General features: G+C 37.1%; 1 protein-coding gene across 2 annotated transcripts in view; it reads right to left on the bottom strand.

Moving 5' to 3' along the window:
* The window catches only part of vgll4b (vestigial-like family member 4b), a 39,685-nt gene that overhangs the window by 15,616 nt on the left and 5,132 nt on the right, over positions 1 to 18,937 (bottom strand). Inside the window, exon 1 of one of the 2 annotated variants that reach the window (XM_065265932.1) lies at positions 5,166 to 5,522. The exons of the other annotated variant lie outside the window; for it this stretch is intronic. Within the exon in view, the coding sequence (XP_065122004.1) occupies positions 5,166 to 5,247 (82 nt within the window). The 5' untranslated portion in view covers positions 5,248 to 5,522. Of the gene's footprint in view, positions 1 to 5,165; positions 5,523 to 18,937 lie in introns of those variants that run through there. 2 annotated transcript variants of the gene reach the window in all.

Here is an 18,937-nt window from a genome sequence, read left to right as displayed (position 1 = left end):
GACATGATTTTTTTATAGCTTTCGCAAAACACTGTAGCAATTTTTAAATGGAAAAAAAAATAACCCGTCACAAACTCACGCCATCGCTTGATCCAATGTTGATGTATTGTGCTGGCCAAGACGCTTAAAACAAACAGGGCAATTTTTCATAACACTACAAAGTCACAACGTTTATACTTTTTGGGAAAAAAATAGCACATTAACTGTTTTTTAACCCTCATCAAAAAAACAATTCTGCCTGAATTTAAATCACAGTTAAAAGAGGCAGTTTACACCTGGTATTAAGATGCGTTTTGGTTGGTCAGATCACAAGCGGACATTAAATACAAGTGTAAATGGGGTGTGAAGTGTTTTGAGCTCAGCCACTATCGACCACATTCAAATTTGGCCAGATTACTTTTGTGGTGTAGATACATGTGGTTGAACAGCTATAAAAGACCGCCTATTACTAATGTGTGATGTACAAGCACAATGTTTTTAAATCGGTCCGGATTTCTAGCATGAACCCACAGTGTGCAGCGCTATCTTTAGGCTTTCAATGATACAACTAAAGCAACAGCTTGTTTGACTTTGCGACCGTGTGAAAGTTTCATTTCATCAATTGCTCTGAAATATCAGAGAAAGCTCTTACATATACATGTGCAAAACTCTGTGCAGCATGTTTACTTACAACACAAACAGCAGACTCTGATTAAAATATCAAAAGTGAATTTGTCTCTCTTTTCCACAAGTGTCTGATCACGCATTTAAAAAAAACATTAATACAGGGCCAAAAAGATATTAATACCAAAACATCAGTGACTGAGAGAAAATTTAGTTACTAAACTGTAATCTGGCAAGATGCGTCCAGGATAGTCCTAAAGGCAATCCATGCACTTAAGCAAGGGTTTTTCAAGGTTATGATAATGTGCATCTTTAAACAAAAATAACTGCACAGAAAAAACACAAACATACATGCTAGGGTTGCGCAGCAAACCGTTTCTGGAAAATTATATATATGGTATATATAATTTCAAAAGATACTATACTGTGATTTTGCTGGTTTCCGTACTGGAAATGCTGTTGTTCCTAAGTTTAACGCTAGGCGTCAGTGCGCTATCAAAGTGATGTGAAACCAGCGAGCTCGGCAACCTAAAGTGAGTGTAACATGCGAGAGGAGATGGATCACACTACACAACCACAACTTACAAACAAAGAGGGCTGTAAAAGTGAAATACGGCATTACTTTGCCTACTTATGTGACATAAAATTTAAACTAACCGACCCTAATGCACCAGTCTGTAAGCAATTTTAAATGTCATGTGTTACCTTATCTGGCAACACATCAAATCTCCAAAAACATCTTTCACTTGCTGTCATCCTGACTGAGTTCTGAGATCGACAGGTGAGCCCTTCATTCATCTGATTTAATTAAGCCTTATTCACAAGATCAAATATGGTAAAATAAAAGCTCAAGAGTGAGTGACATGCTAAAAACAATAACATTGAAGTGCCAAAAATATTAATAAAATTGGTAACACTTTACAATGAAGTTTTTAGTAAGCATTGTTAACAATGCTTGATTTTATAAATGTATTAGTAAATTTATTAGCTAACATGAACTAAAATTTAATAAATGCTGTATAAGTATTGATCATTGTTAGTTCATGTTAGCTAATGCATTAACTAATGTTAACAAATACAACCTTACTGTAAAGTGTTACAACAGAATTTGCTTAAAGGGGTCATATTATGAGACTCAAAAATACCCCACAGATAATTTATTATAACATGTTAAAATTATTGTGTTAAGAGCCAAGACTGGTCTGGAATATCTCATAAGTCATTAGTGTGATGAGATTCATACAATGAGATAACTAGCAATCATGTTCTAACAATAATCCAAAATTAAATGTCAAGCACTGTGACAACAATATGCGCAAATACTTCCTATCTGGTTAATATTCGAATCTTCAGGGGACACCCAAGAGAGCCAATAAAAGTTGGATCCTTCCATAAATTTTAACAGAGAAAAACAGATGTTTTCAATTTGTATGAGAAAAAACAAGGTAGGTCTGCAAAACACAAGTTAAATCTGCCATACTTCAAAGAAAAAACGTTACAGCATTTGAACATACGACAATGACCTATATCAGAGTTACTGTAGAGCTTTGAAGCATGCAACAACATGCAGACATCTTTCACATGCAAAGCCCCGAAGACAAGAAATCAGGAGCAAGCAGTTTTTTTAACCCACATGTTGAATTTCACACTTAAGTGTGTCTGTTTCTCCTATGAAGTTTAAACCATGCAAACCTTACAGAAAACTGTAGGAGCCATAAAAGACTGTGTTAGGAGGGATGTAGCCAATGTTTGATCTATTGAAAGACGGTCATTACGCACACAAGTGATCAAAGTCCAGCCCTACTACTAGAGACTTCAAACGTCAAGACAGAATGAGATTGTGTTACAGATGTGCGCCAACCCCCTTTCCTTCTGTACTCATTCTCAGAGAGCTTTAGTGAGCACAACAAACTTGTTCTTTTACAAGTTTTGTTTTTTGCAACTGTAGTGAAAAGGAGCAAAGACACCCTCATTTCTGAAATACACAAGAAAAGTCAAATACAGTTCCTTGATCATAGCACAGATGTTTGCCGAACAATAGTCTCCTTTGAATTACTGTTTCTGAAATCTAATACCATGTGGCTAGCAGACAATATGTTACCCATTCATAAGTGCACCATCTTTCTTTTTAGGGAGATGGGATATTGAAGACACAGAGGCAACTGCTCAACAGGTATAGATATAGCCAGGGGTTTTATCTTTCCATTGCAGCCCTTTATAGGTTTTCAGAAGGGAAGTGACAGTCAGCATTTAACTCTTGGCTGCAGGCTCGGCTTCAATTTAAACTCTGCTGGCCACAGCAGTGCTCAGCATGCCACCAATTCAAACTGTGAGCGAGTGAGGAAAAGGCCACGTTTTCCTCTTGAACATGTCTGATATCTGCAACCCAAGGAAAACATCCTTTTGAAAAATGTGAAACAACACATTGATAAATGATATGCTTGAAGACACTGAGTATTTACCAATAATCACTTATATTTAACCTTATCGGCTTCAGCTTACCGCCCTACCTGCATGACCAAAAAAAAAACAGATCGTCAGAAAAACAACCGATGGCCTTGTCAATTCGGAAACATTTACCTGTTTCACCAGGGATGCCAATTTTACATGCATTAAAATAACATGATACAAAAATAAAGCTCAATTAATTATGACTGACACATAGGACCATCCACAGAGGTTAATATGGTGTGTCTACTGTACACTTTTTTTACAAGCAGTAACATCACTGATAACATACACAAGACATCACTGCTGTTAACTTACTCGCTGACTTAGTTTTACACTCTTCAAACCAAACGGTAAACGAGTCTTTAAAATCAGATATGGCGTGAAGAACAATGATCATAAAGATAGGAAGGTCCGTCTAGGACCCTTTAAAGACTGCATGCATTCATTTAATTCCTGATAAAGCATGAGGCAAAGTTCAGCAATGTTATATCTTTTCAGCTACGACCTTTAACGTGTGCTTTTCTGACTACTTTATGTCCACACGAGCACAGACACAAAGTGATGCTGAAACTGATCTATTTTAAGAGATGATGCTCTACTCACAGGAGCTGTAATAGATTAGCTATGTGCTCAGGAAATTCTCTGGCACACATTAAAAATAGCTGAAGCGGCAGCCGTGCAACAGCGAGCAAAAATGGTTGCGATTGTGTATTTCCATCCACTGTCACTGGGTCATGTGACCAGCCGCCCAAAAGAAAAGCGTTCCAAAGCAGTGCTGGATTTGCCCAACATCCGCTCAGATTCTCAAAAGAGAATCAAATGGCCTACGGAGATATGCCAGTAACGCCAACCATGTGGACCACGCGGTTTTTTTTCCATTGAATGATTTGGAGCGTTATCTGGAAACAAGAAAGAGTCATGGCCAAGGAAGGTGTGACATACGCAACAACTCGCAGACATGAACGAATCACAAAGGGTGAGTGATAACAAAATCTTAAGTTATTTACTAAACATTTTCCCTGAATATTCAAATAAAGGCCCACAAGTTAAAAAAATGTCTGGAATTCATATCATTTGAAGTCATTAACAAACCAGTGTAGTGTGACCAGTTGTATTAACACAAAAACCTTGCGCTTTAGAAGAAAAATCAACTGCGTGGACATACAAAGCCCAAAATTATTATGTATCCCTAATTATTTAATTTCAAAATAATTTTGTAAATTGTGCAAAAAATATGACAAAAATTATAAGCTTTAGTATTTTGCCAAATAACAAACATGATGCACCTCACACTAGTCATTAATTTTTTGTTAAAAAAACAATTCCCCACATATTAAAAAAGCTTGAAAGCAGTGCCGGGAGTGTGAGTATATGCAGCCTGGAGGAGAACTGTATCACATTTCGGCTTTCTTGACATATGATGGCCAACAACAGGAGGCTGGTACAGCTTGGTGCAGAACTAACCCCTCCAAACATTAACATCTTCAAGAATCCTGTCTTCCAAAACCATCAACAATAACTTACAGTAATGCTGAACTTCACAACTTTAGACAATATGGTGAGAAAGTACTACTTTCACTGTGTAACCAGCTCCAGATAATACCACTAGTATGGCTGAATGTTGTAAAGTCTGTGGATTACAGCACTGGGCCAGAGGAATCTGCATACTGCACATTTCTCATGAGGTGAACCGTTCATGTGCGCATGCGCATACAGCTCAGCTGTAGCTGCTCCAAATGAAACGCATAACAGACATGTTTTCAAGTTTTCCATTTGAAAAATTGAGTTTTTCAAACTCTACAGACAAAAAATGTACGAGAAAAAACATGTTCTTCAATTCTATACAATTCCGAAGACGCAACTAAAACATTAAAATAAGTTTAACGCATTCGCACGTATGTAACGTTACACTTTTTTCATAAAAACACAGACACAAAATACAAGTGTTATACATTTCGTGAACAAGTCTTCAGAAACTTAAACAAAACATACCTGACAAGTTAAAGTTACAAAAAACCAAAGGCGATGACGTCACGGGCGTCCGTTATTTTCACTAATAAACACTAAATATTATCAAGCAAAAGTATGCGGAAAAACAAAGCTGCTTTTACCTTCATAGCACAGAATGCCAATGTTGTTGTTCATTTTGTCCAAGTACGGGTAGTTCAACAGGTCCATCTTGGTAAAAAGCATTTATGGACTTTTAATCGCAGAAAGACCAGCTTCGCTTTTCCTCTCGTCAGGAAGGCCCAGCCTTTAACTTCACACAAAGCCAAAATAACGATTTTACGCCGACCTGCTAGAGTACCGGACGAGCAGAATAACTCTAATGCGACTTTAAAGAAACTTTGAGAAGTTTAAGCGATTAAAGAGAGTTGTATTTCAGGACAAAGGGGTCGCGCGCCAGTTCTCCTCACAGCCCGCTGTAAGTCGACTGCACTGACACGCAGCTTGTGCTCGCTATGACTCCAGTGCGCACTCTCGAGCTCCTCTGTGCGCGCCTCCTCAGCCTATCCGTGCTGGCGAATTTACGCGAGACTTTCACACTCCCATGGGAATTGGTGAAACAGATGAGAAACAGAGAGTGTAGTAGAGGAAAAGCAAGGAAAAATCACAAAAAGGAAAAGATTATTATGTTATACATTTAGTTTCCGATGCTTGTGGTTTTCATTAAACAGTTAACAAAGTTGTATAAAAAATTTTAATAGGGAATGATGTACGCTGCAATTGAATTGCATGTTGCAATTTAATTAGTTTACTACTGAAATCGTTGCTATTAACAAACAGTAACTAGAGTGTAGTCATAAGGCAACAGCTACTAGAAATTAAACATTCTAACCAAACAGTAAATAGCAAATTGTGCATCTTAAGCTTGATTTTGAAACATTGCCTGTAACATGTACAGTTTTAGCTTACATATAAAAACATGATTTTTTTAAAAGAGGTATAGGTTAGGGTTACAATGTAACTTTTGGTAAACCATTTATTAAAAACAACTTTAATTTTCATAAGTGTATATTGTAATTTCGTACACTTTACATCGATTAATATTTAACACTACAGTAGAAGTCGCTATACAACCAACACAACCCCAAAATCAAAATTTATAGTGAGACTTTGACGCCCTCTACTGGTGCAGTGCTCTATAATTTACCCCATTCAACACCACAAATGATTATTATATATTATAATGTGCAAACAAGGACAGGCAAAATAAGTCCTGCATGTTTTTTTCATCATCCCTTATTAGCTGATTCACAAGCTTAAAATACATAAATAAATAAAAAAAACACTGTTACTTAGGCTCATTAGATAAGCCCAGACTTTGTTATTTTCATCAATCATTCAAATAATCAAATTACTCCCTAGGCCAAAATGGAGAGCTCTTAAGTTGTTTTTCAACTGGTCTTGACAAACTGTAATGACAAACACCACACTAATATAAATATATAAGATAAGGTAAACAATGTTTAAAAACCAAATAATAAACAATATGAATGAAGGTTTAAATGTTCTTTTTAATGAAATGTTCATGGAAAAACTCAAAAGATTCTGGAAACATGAAACAGGACTAGTAGATGAAAGCCAACACCTTTTAATTCAGAGTACTGATACCAAGACTTCACCAATCTGTGTTAGTTATGAAACAAAACAACTTGCCGTAGCCTTCATCTGCTTTTATTCAAACTGAAGCATTGTTATTGCTACTGAATTGAAGCATTGCAGTCTAAAGAAACTGTTAATAAAATGATTATTAGTAATATTTATAAAAGCTCTGTTTTTGTAGATAAATTAGTAATAGTCTCATTTACATCAGACACTGTAAATCCATAAACCGAGCTATTCAGTACAGTGATTAAACTGCTTAACTCTCATGTGCAGATAAGAGTGCTTTTAAACCCAGGTGACAGTGTCAGTGTTTGCATTTGCATTTAAGCATTTAGCAGATGCTTTTGTCCAAAGTGACTTACAGAGATTAGAAAACAATAAACAGATCTTTTACAATAATGTCAGGATAAGTATACATTATCCCACTTATTACAAAACTATGGAATTAATGAATAAATGGACATGAAATGAATGGTTTGAGCTTAAACTATTTGATTTATGTGAGAAGCATGAAGTGAAACGATAGACATGAAACTAGTCTGATCTAAAACTAACAGATCTGCATATACAGCAAGCACCCTAATATCCTGACACACAAGACAGACAGCTGCTCAGGCTAAGTCAAATAATAATGATTTATAATGATATCAGGGCTCAACATAAAGGACTGCCCGGTGGCCCGGGGCAAGCGTGAGAGACGTTTGGGCCAGTAAAAAGTATTGTCACTTGCCCGATCGGGCCAGTGCTTCACCCTCAGTCACTAAAATCTATTTTCATCAATGTATATTATTTAACATCTTGGAAGCAGACATTTACTTGGGTTAAACACGAAAGACGAAAGAAACAATGCAATACTTTGCATAATTTGCTGTTAGTTTGCTGGTAAAGCCGGAAAGTTGGGAGACTTTTTTCGTTGGAACATGTCTGTTGTATATGCATACAATTATATTTGACTTTTGAATTATTATTTTTAAATATGTGACACTGACATTTTTTTATTGGGGCCAGTGAAATTTTTGGCAGGGCAAGTGAAAACCTGAACCACTGACCTGACCGGGACAGTATAAAAAATTATTTGCGTTGAGCCCTGGATATAGTGATGAAAACAATCACCAACAAATAAAATCAAGGGAAATGTTTAATTAAGCATTGCAGATGATCAGTTTTCCTGTTAATTGGTTGCTGACAAAATTAGAAGTTTTTTTAAAACCATTTTATGCCTTTTTTATTACCAATATCCCCTACAGATCTTTGTTGTCCAGTCAAATAATGAAGATATGAAGAAATGTATAGATTTATCTTGTATAGATTAACATAATAAACATTACTGTTATGCCAAATCACTCATATGTACACTGAAATATAAACATGGATTAAATAATCAGATTTTTTCTCCATTATTAGACAATAGCATCATATCAAAATATTAATCTATAATTTAAAGATTAACCTGATACTATAATCATTTCTGTGTAAACTATTTTATGACCTACTGTATGGCACATAAACATGAACCAGGAACTTGGGCTTAATGCGAGTAGATCAGTAGCGTGCTAGCAAACTTTGAGTCTTTATAACGTGTTAACCTTTAACAGACTGCTGTATTCCCAACCCAATTCAGCCCAGAAAGCACAAAGAAGCACTGAATGGATTATTCAAGACTGTGCTATTCATTTCTATTGAACTCTCTCGTCCCTGCGATCACAGCACCCTCTCGGACCGTCTCTCAATGGATGTGGGGATTAAAGGTCTTTTCCCTCATTCTCCAGCACTTTCTAACCTAACCTCACACATCTTTCCCCCTGACTGTCAAAGCCAAAGGAAAATGCTTTTCCCTAGGTTTGAAGAGGCATTGTGTCATATTTCACACACAAGGCTTTTACAGGCCTTTCTAAACCTAAACAGTGCAGCCATTCAGAGCTCTGCTTGATCTGTTGTTTTTATTTGTGGGCTGATATTTGAGAGGTATAACAGCAAAAATGCTGAAGAATTTAACAGAAACATCCACGTAAAATGTTATACATGTTATATATCAAATGTTGTTGGTTTGAACCCAGGAAAAACACACATACAGGTGAGAAATGTATGGTTCAATGCACTGCACTGTCACAAACAATTCTGAATTTCTGAATGAAATGGTAAAGGGGGTTTTCTGCACTGAGGATCTAAATCTTCCTGTTTTCTGTAGAAGAAGTTCTGCTTCCCCACCCTGATTCTGTACACCTGTCTCTTGTTACCCCATAAAGTCTGTTTATTGGTATATCCGAAAGCTGTACACATTGCATGGCTCTTATCTCAAAATTAGATCATATGTCCCTTCTCATTTCAGCAATCCGTGATTTTTGAGGTTCTTTGTTCTGTGGAAATGTGTAAACGATTTTTTTCTGTGTTTTGCTGGCTGAATGACCAGCATCCTGATACAAAACAATGGTTTTAAAGCGAAAGCTCTGGACGTTTATCCATCACAGCCTCGCTTTGGAATCAACATGGCGGCACGCTGAATAAGACGTATGCTATAGTACCACTTTATGGTTCTACAGAGGTGCTACATATGGGCTCTGTACACTAAAAATGGTTCCCCTATGATTACAAGCTTTTGGTACTATTTAGCACCAATTTTCTTTTTTTTTTAAGAGTGAGGAGCCTTTTATTGGATTTTTTTTAAGACAAGTTTCTTCAAACCATCACGATTAATCCTTATACAACTCTAATCTGTGATTTTCTCATGGCGAGACTTTGGCTCTTCTGAGCTTTAGATTAAATGTGATTCATGTTAAATCGTGAGGTGTTATAATCAAACCACACCCTCAAATCTGACCACTTTGAACTTCATAACGTATCATCATAAGTCAATATGTTGGGGCGTAATGAGGCCACTTACAGTCCTTTTGACTGTAGGATCGGATAAAACAAGTTTTAATGTTTAAAAAGATAATCTTCCTAAAGATTACAGTAATATTTAATTAAAAAAGCCATTTAATCTCATCGATTAAACATTAAACTTATAATTAAAGGCATAATCTGTAGGCTGTCATTTGAGATCCGTGTTATGCCACTAGTGGTATTAACTTAAAGAGACACTCCAATTTTTTTGAAAATATGCTCATTTTCCAGCTCCTGTAGAGTTAAACATTTGATTTTTACCTTTTTGGAATCCATTCAGCTAATCTCCGTGTCTGGCGGTACCACATCGTGTACTAAGACAGACAGAAAATTAAGATCTATCACTCTGGCGTAATAATCAAGGACTTTGCTGCTGTAACATGGACGCAGGAGGCGTAATGTAGGGGTGGCACGGTCCATGAAAAAAATCCGAACCGTTCGGTTCGCTTGTCTCGGTTCGGAGCGCGTGTGTACCGCACGGTTCAACGGTTCATGGCATGCGCAATGTAGTCTCATGCCCTGTATGTGACCTCAGATAGCGTGTTTCCCTTTCGCGCGAAAGAAGAGGTGACTGGTTTGGAGAATGAGTTACTGCAGGTTATGTTATGTGTAGAAATGGCAAGTGGGAGAGAAGAGGAAGTCTGCCCGCAGTTGGAGGATGCGCCAGCGTCGTATAAGTTTGGTGTGTGGAAACATATTTTTATTTCATGTAACTTATGATGACAGCGGAAATAAAACAATAGATAGAACTGCAGTCTATGGGTTGAATGTGCACGAACAGCCACAGGAGATCGCCTTCTCTCTGACCATTTATATAATCTGAGGTACTGAACACAAGGTTTTACGTCTTTTCGTATTGAGCACTATTTTTAGCCTTTCATTGATAAAATTAAAGCGGCTGATTTCCGCGTAGTTTCATTTTGCTAGCGTGTGAAAGTTGCGCGATCTTATTTCAGAAATTGCCCCTCAAAGTAATCAGGACAGAAGTGGTCAAAAGTGGACAAAAGAGACTTAAAGAGATTTAAATATTACAGGTGCAAAGGTTATGTTTCTCTCTCGTCCACATATACTCTCTGCAGTATTAAAGCAGCCTCTCAGTGATAAATCTAAGAGCTACACTGAAGTTGGCATTTTAATAAATGCAAGTTATCTTTGTGTGCTAAAAATGCACATAAAGTTTATGTAGATGGCAATACACATTCTCTTTTTTGCCAAATAAATGAAAAGCATGTTGAAATCATCAATGTCTTCCCTCTTGCTGTATCAAAATCTCATCTGGCTTTCCTCAGAGATGGTCCAATGTGCTTAAAGTCAAATTCAGTTTGTGCATGATTACATGATATAACTTTTTTTAATACTGTATCCTACATTATGGATAATTAATACATTAATAAGATAATACATTTCTGGAATGTTAAAAATGTAAAGAAAAAATAACAACAAGAACCGTACTGAACCGTGAACCGTGACCATAGAACCGTGATACGAACCGAACCGAGGGTTTTGTGAACCGTGCCACCCCTAGCGTAATGATATTACGCAGTGCTCGAAAATAGTCCCCTGCCATTGAAAGTTACTAAGGAGACTATTTTCGGATACTATACGTAATATCATTATGCCTCCTGTAACCATGTTACAGCAGCAAAGTCCTTGATTATAACACCAGAATGATAGATCTTAATTTTCTGTCTGTCTTAGTACACGATGTAACTACAGAAGAGTCAAGTGTTAAATAGGAAAAATATCGAAACTCTGTTTATTTTGTGCGATGCTAATGGTCTAATCAGATTCAATGGATTATGCTAAGCTAAGCTAAGCTAAAAGTGCTAGCGCCAGACCTGGAGATCAGCTGAATGGATTTCAAAAAGGTAAAAATCTAAATTAACTCTAGGGGAGCTGAAAAATTAGCATTTTTCAGATAAAGTGCATGTCCCTTTAAATAAATGACCTGGGTTTTATACAAGCTGTATCCGCAACATATGCCAATCTCAAAATTTTCTACAAAAAAACGATTAACTCAACATTAAATCACTAAAAATAAATTAATTATATTAAAAAGATGTTATATGCAAGTTAACCAGTCAGTGTTCTGGAGGATTTAAAAGCCAAAATGTGAACACGTTTTCGGTAGAGTGCTAATATTAAAATTTTTTAGTAAAACCAGTTTATCATTTAAGGGCCCATTATACTTCTTAAAAGCAACTACGCAGTAGCCTGGATCTGTCGTTGTTCACGTGGATGTGCACTTACACATGCAGATCGCCATGAACATACCAAGCATGTCATGGTGTATACACACTACTAAGATAAAGACACAAAAAGCAGGCATGTGATGGAGGTAAAAAGACAGCAACTTTTGTTGCAGCTTGAGTTAAATATCACCCCTCAACTTGGAAACCCAGCTAGTGAAAACAAAGATGGGGCATCAAACTGATTTTTTGCGCATTTTAAAGAAACAAATGATTTTCCCATATATGGGGATTTACATCATCGTAATATCCTTGTTGCTATACTGTTTGCATCAAAAGTTAAGTTAGTAATGGCTCCTCCTCTCTTCATGAAGTAAGTAGTTATGAATTAGATGTTGAATTTTGTTGCACCTAGCCAAATTTAGTCATGTTGCCTGGAGACAACACCGTACCACAGTGGGTTAAAGTGTAAAGTTAAAGCTTTCATAGATGAGAGAATATTTGACATTGCTGTTACTATGGGACAGCGCATTGTTGTTCTTGTTGTGGAAAAGAAACCAGATCTTGCTGCTGATGGGGGATCAGCCATCAGAGGAAACGGACCTGCGAGAGAGATCCACCTTTAGGGAGAGAGATGCCACGGAGGTGTCAGTCTACAATAAAAGACTAAAGCCTCAGACATGATACCTACGGTCTCAGAGAAAAGGTACAAGACGGTGCAAAAGTTGTCACCGGGGCGGTACCTTTTCAAAACGTAGACTTTTGTACCTAAAAGATGCACATTGGTACCTTAGAGGTACATATAGGTTCTGGTAAATTTCAATATACTTTCCATGGGAACTTAATCTGGGGAGTTTTAGAAATATTACAAATTGGAAACTTTCACATTTTCCAGAATTTATGGAAATTATTTGTAAATTTAGGGCAATTTATATTAACTATATCATATAGGAGAGCTGGGGTCAGGTTTCTGTGATGAAAATATAGAGGAAAAAAAGTACAAATCTATATAAAATGTGTTAAATTGACTTTGTTTAGTGTTTCAATGTGGATGATTTCTCAAGACACTATATTCCACATCATGGAAACGTGGCCTATGTGTGGATGACAGTGTTTGTGTGTCATGAATTACATTCAAGATTCCGGATGTCGGAAAGGGCGTCTACACAAAAGAGCGCTCTGTAAGTGAGGATGCAACAATATGAAAGTAGCCCTTAGGTAATGACATCACTTCCTTGGATTCATAAAATATATTTTGCACATACTTGTACAGACAAGTTGTTGAGAGGCAAAGCATGTCATACAGTACTGATCCACCACAATTTACAAGAAAATCTACTAATCAACTAAATCAGATAAAGTGTAAACTATACCACATTTTAAGGCATTTTCAGCTAAATATATGGAAAGTATAGATCCACAGTACAGATCCAATAAACACGAGTTTTGTCTTAGCTTGCTTAATGTTCAGAAAACTTTTAATTTTCAATTACAGTTATGTCCTGTAAGTACAAGGTAAGCCTGTAAAATGCTAAACTGTAAATCAAAACATTAATTTCAATGTTTAGACTTCTTTGGCAGTGCTGAATGTCACATTCCTGTGATATCAGGGCTTGAATATAACCAAGATCACTTTCATGATTATGGCAGTGCTGTTCAGCAAAACTTTCATGTCAAAGGTTTGCATGAGATTCTGTTAAACACTCACTTTGCCTAAAATACAGTTAGTGATTGAGTTTGCAGCAGTTTGGGAGGCGTAAAGTTCCCATATGTAGCCAAAACACCCAAACTGTTGAAGATAGTGGCATTCTGGAGCCTCATGATCAGTAAAAATGAATCAAGTAACCAAGTGTAAATTGATTGATAAATAGATTCTTATAATATAATTTATCTCCATGACAGTTTACACAGTATGGGTAACCTGGTGAAAGCAGATCTACAACCAAAATTAACCATTAATGTGGTGACGGCAGCATAAATAAATCCCCTGGATAAACACAAGAACATCTGTTAACTAGTAATCCATTAAAAATATTTCCATGAACAATCTAAATCATTTCAGATCCCAGGACATTTTCGCATATAGCGTAAAATTCTAGGATGGAAAAACAAAAAAGCTTGTACAGGCAAACTAACCAATGTTTTGATGACAATTTGGGGGGATAATATAATATCTAATTTCTCTAATCATGGAACAACTAAGAAAAACAAAGTAGCAGCTAAATGTTTTTAAGACTTTAGACAGCATAAGTGAACCTTGCCAGCAACTCTCACCGCCATGAAGGGAGGTGACAGACAAAACCCTCACAGCAGTTCTCCTGGTCAGATTTGAGTTTTTTTGGTGATTGCTATGCATTTGCTTACTGGCCCGTAATTAAAGACCCTACCAAGTTTTTATGTCGTCCTGGTGTCTCATTTATAAGGGGAGCCTACACACAAAACGGGACTGGAAACATGTGTAAGCCACTTCCCATGCAAAGGTTGTGATCTATAAAAACAAACTTGACGGGACGCACATTCTGGAGACATGGGGAATTGACAGATGGTGAGGTGGTGAACTGAAGTCAGACTGAAGAAAGTAAATGTGAGAAGAACGAAAATAAGTATTGATGCCAGCTACACACACATTTAATTTCACTCAATCTCACACGATAGATCCACGACAGCAGTGTTATTTGTGCTTGTACTGAATTATAACTTTTTCATATAAATCTTCTTTTAAAATCCAATGTTCTCTATGTCGTCATTATAATGATCCTATGGTGTTCATAATAAAACCGGCATGAAGAAATGTGTTCGCCTATTACACTAAAATAAATACTTACCTCACACATGTCAAGTTATTAAGAAATAAAATACAAACTGCTAAAATACAATATAGACCGCTAAACTCATTTATGCAGATCAACATTCATGAGGTGATTTGCATTGACTATTTATGGTTAAAAATGGGTGTGTACAGGGCAGGATATGAGGTTAATTCACAAAAGCACTCATTCATGTCCACAGACCAACCAGCATAAAAAGGGTTAGCACATAGACGTTCAATCACTATTCAGAATTTCTGCACAGCGGATCAACTTATATTTTCAGAAGTCACATTCACCATATTCTCATTTCACTTTAAAACGCAAAAGCACAGCCTTAATGTATATTATATCTATTGAAACGGTCCAAGCTGTTGACCAAGATTTCATACCTGTCTGTGGCTTTGTAAAATTATAATGATAAAGTTAAACAGTACACAAAACCTTTGAAATTGATCAGGACAGCAGCAGCTTAACAAATAGTGTGTGCCCCACTTTGGTGACCCATGACCTCTGACCCATGATCCCAGAGTCACAAGTGTGTGCTCCTAGTGACCCGTAGCCTCGATGAGGTGACGTGTACCAACTCAGGATCAGTAAAAAGCTTTGTTTTTATCATTATATGTCACATTTGCATCTTAACTTATACCTTATAAAAAGATAATTTACATGAATTTATAAACACGTGTTATTTCTCTGGTTTTACTACTACTTGAGAGCCGTTAATAACTGAACACAATGCAAGAGGACAAAAACGATTTGAATGGAGAGATGTTTTTGTTCTCTGACCAGCATGCAAACATGCGGGTACTCGCAGGAACTCCTGCACACGTTTACGAAGCAGCTGAACAGAGCCAAAGAGCACAAAGGCGATGGGACACGTTAAATGACAGCCTCTATAGAGATGAACTGCTCAGTCTATTAATACACAGACCAAATAAATGGACACTGATGCACACGCACATCATGCAACTTACAACAGGCAAATGTACAAAACTGTAACGGTGATGCAAAATACATTTACAAAATAGTACAACGTCTTCTGTCTCTTTCACTGTGTTTTTACTGCTACAATGCGCGCTTTGGCAGAAATGCGTAGATGGATGTTACATCAAGGAAAGAGGACGTTGAAAGTGTCAAAATAAAGTTTAATCATATCGATATTTTAATACTGGCATTGATGTATCGTTCCATATACATGTATTGTTAAACCTTTTCAGCAGCTGCTGTATTCTTCTTGGTTACCAAGGTGTTGCTATGCACCTGGTAAGATCTAGTGTGGTTTAATGGGCATTGCCATGTCATTGTTAAGGCTATGTTTACACAACAACCATGTAGTAAAAAACTAAAAATTTTAAGTACACACAACACTGTCAAAAAGATCTGTAATTGTGTCCCAGGCCTGTAGATGGCGATGTTACCTTGTAAAGAAACCCTGCATTCTTTTGCAGAGCAATAAATCCAAACAATCAAGATAGTGAAAGCATTGAGCAGTTTTGTTAAGATTAACAAGCGAGGTTTATGGTCGCAAAATTCTGGTCTATTGATTATCCCTAGACTATCAAAAGTGTCTAAAAGTGGAAGATCCTTTTCCTACTTAGCCCCTAAGCTCTGGAATGATTTACCAACCGATGTCCGAGAATCAGACAAAGTCGATCATTTTAAATCTAGACTTAAAACTTTTCTCTTCAACAAAGCATTCGCGTATTTTGTCTAGTAAAGGTTCTTAACTCGCAATAGTTATTTTCACGGAACAAAGCACTCACGGTCATAACACAGACCAACCAAATAAATAAATAAAAACCTTTTCTGCATGAACACTTAAAATGAATTGCATTAAATAGTTTGCCACCGTTTGCCACTGAACCTGCATTAAGGACGACAGTGGGGCCTCCAGCCTTAGTCAAACGGGTTGGCACGTATGGTCGGGTTGCGATTTTGGCGCTATCGTAAGTCTTGTGAATAGTATGCCATACAGACCCGTTTGCCACTGAACCTGCATTAACGACGACAGTGGGGCCTCCAGCCTTAGTCAAACGGGTTGGTATGTATGGTCGGGTTGCGTTTTTCGCGCTTTCGTGTGTCTTGTGAATATTATGCCATACATACCCATTTGCCACTGAACCTGCATTAACGACGACAGTGGGGCTTCCGGCCTTAGTCAAACGGGTTAGCACGTATGGTCGGGTTGCGATGTTTTTGGCGTTTTCTCCTGGTCCTGTAAATGGTATACAATATAGACCCGTTTGCCACTGAACCTGCATTAACGACGACAGTGGGGCTTTAGGCCTTAGTCAAACGGGTCGTCAGGTTTCATTTTCTCTTAAAGATCGGAAGGTGACCCTTATTTACCATATATACCCTCGCATTGGGCCCCCAATTTGCTAAATCCTCAACTGTGGATAATATAATTATGCCGCAATAGTTAGTCTGTCTGGAACTAAGCGGAGTTAAACCACATCACTGTGTGACACTTCAATACATATGAACGGCCGCTACACTAATACGATTTTGTTTTTCTCTCCCTGTCTCGTCCTCGACCCGAGGACAACGAGACAAACAGACCTAGTCCCGGTAGATGTGAAAGTCGGCACACCTCTGATCTACTGGCCGTCCTTCAATGTGATGCCCAGCTGATGCCTGACCAACGATCACCAGCAGAACCGCTTAATCTCCGCTAAATCTCCTTATCCGTTCTCCCAAGGGTTTTTCCCTCCTAGGACTTATTTTTCCTCGGATAAAAGCCCGGGGGGGGGGTTTCTCCTAGGGGGTTTTTCACCCCGGGGAGGCAGCCTTTTTGGGCTTTACTTAGCTTCCTCTTCTAGACGCTGCTTTAGTAATATGTGCACTTATAATACTGAGTCATAGCCGCAGCAAATTTAACTGCTCATGCTATCATGTATTTGTTGTGCTATCTGTCGTTTTTCTGTGCTTTTCACTGCTTCTATTTATGTAAAGCTGCTTTGAAACAATTGACTTTTGTGAAAAGCGCTATATAAATAAAATTGAATTGAATTGAATTATGTCATTAAGCTAAGTGACCTTAGAAATATAAAGCAGCAAAATTAAACTTTATTGGAGAAGTGTTAATAAACTCATTATCCTAAGCACAAACACAGTCCTGTAGGCAACTATTGTTGTTTTTGTGATACTTGCACATGCCTATAGACTGAATTAACACATGCGGTGGAGCACGTTCCCATTTACGGTTGAAAACATGTCATGTAAATGCCATGTAAATGGCCCCGAAGGTTTTATGAACAGTTTTAGTGGATTGTCATGAAGTTACTAAGATACTCTGGGATTGCTTTAGATCTTACCTTCAATTTGATTCAATTCTTTTGTGCATTTTTTTCTAATTTTTGTCCTACAGGTTATTTTATATTTTATTTATTATTAATTAAATTATCTATATATTTACGATAACTATAAAAAAGTTTTAAAAATAATTTAATATTAAAGAGAATTGCAGAATTCACACCACAACTATAACGATAAAGATACAATAAACAACATTGTTAAGGATCACTTTGAGCAAATGTTGTTCTACCCGATGAACGATAAATTATTGACAGCCATCAAATCTATTTAAACTTCAAGTGCACACGCACACCGCACACGGTGGAGAATCTCATTGCTGAGGTCTAGTTATATCATAAAATCACCGCGGTTACAGTCGAATTCACTTCGTAATGTTTTTCTACTACATTGACTACGCCAAAATGTAAGATATTAGATTACACAAACTGCTAGATTCACTGTTTAGAGTTACGCAAAACGCAGTGTGTTGAGGACATCTGCTGGACATCTGCTGTGTAAATGCAACAAGAACAGCATATTTATACATTCAATGACATGTTAACAAGAGATTACAAGAGATTTTGGTAAAAGAAATATGCAATATTAGTTAATGCACATGAAGGTAAATGATTTGCGAGTACTGCACCTTGAGAGCAAAGTTATTGTTGTCGTTCGGTGGTGTGGACGCTTATAAAGTTATCTTTATAGTTAACGTTATAATGTGAACAGTCATTAACAACTCTTACTAATTTTCATATTTGTTTATTTATTTTATCCTTCACATTCAGGGCTCAACATAAAGGACTGCCCGGGGCAAACGTGAGAGACGTTCGGGCCAGTAAAAAGTACTGTCACTTGCCCAATCGGGCAGTGCTTCACCCTCAGTAACTAAAATATATTTAGGTCAATGTATATTATTTAACATCTTGGAAGCAGACATTTACTTGGGTAAAACATGAAGAAAAAAAACATGCAATATTTTGCATAATTTGCTGTCAGTTTACAGGTAAAGCAGAAAAATTAGGAACCCTTTTTCGTTGGAACATGTCTGTCGTGTATGTATGCAATTATATTTGACTTTTGAATTATTATTTT

This window comes from Paramisgurnus dabryanus, chromosome 14 (assembly GCF_030506205.2).
Source record: "Paramisgurnus dabryanus chromosome 14, PD_genome_1.1, whole genome shotgun sequence".
NCBI lineage: Eukaryota > Metazoa > Chordata > Actinopteri > Cypriniformes > Cobitidae > Paramisgurnus > Paramisgurnus dabryanus.
This window is presented reverse-complemented; position numbering and strand designations above follow the sequence as displayed.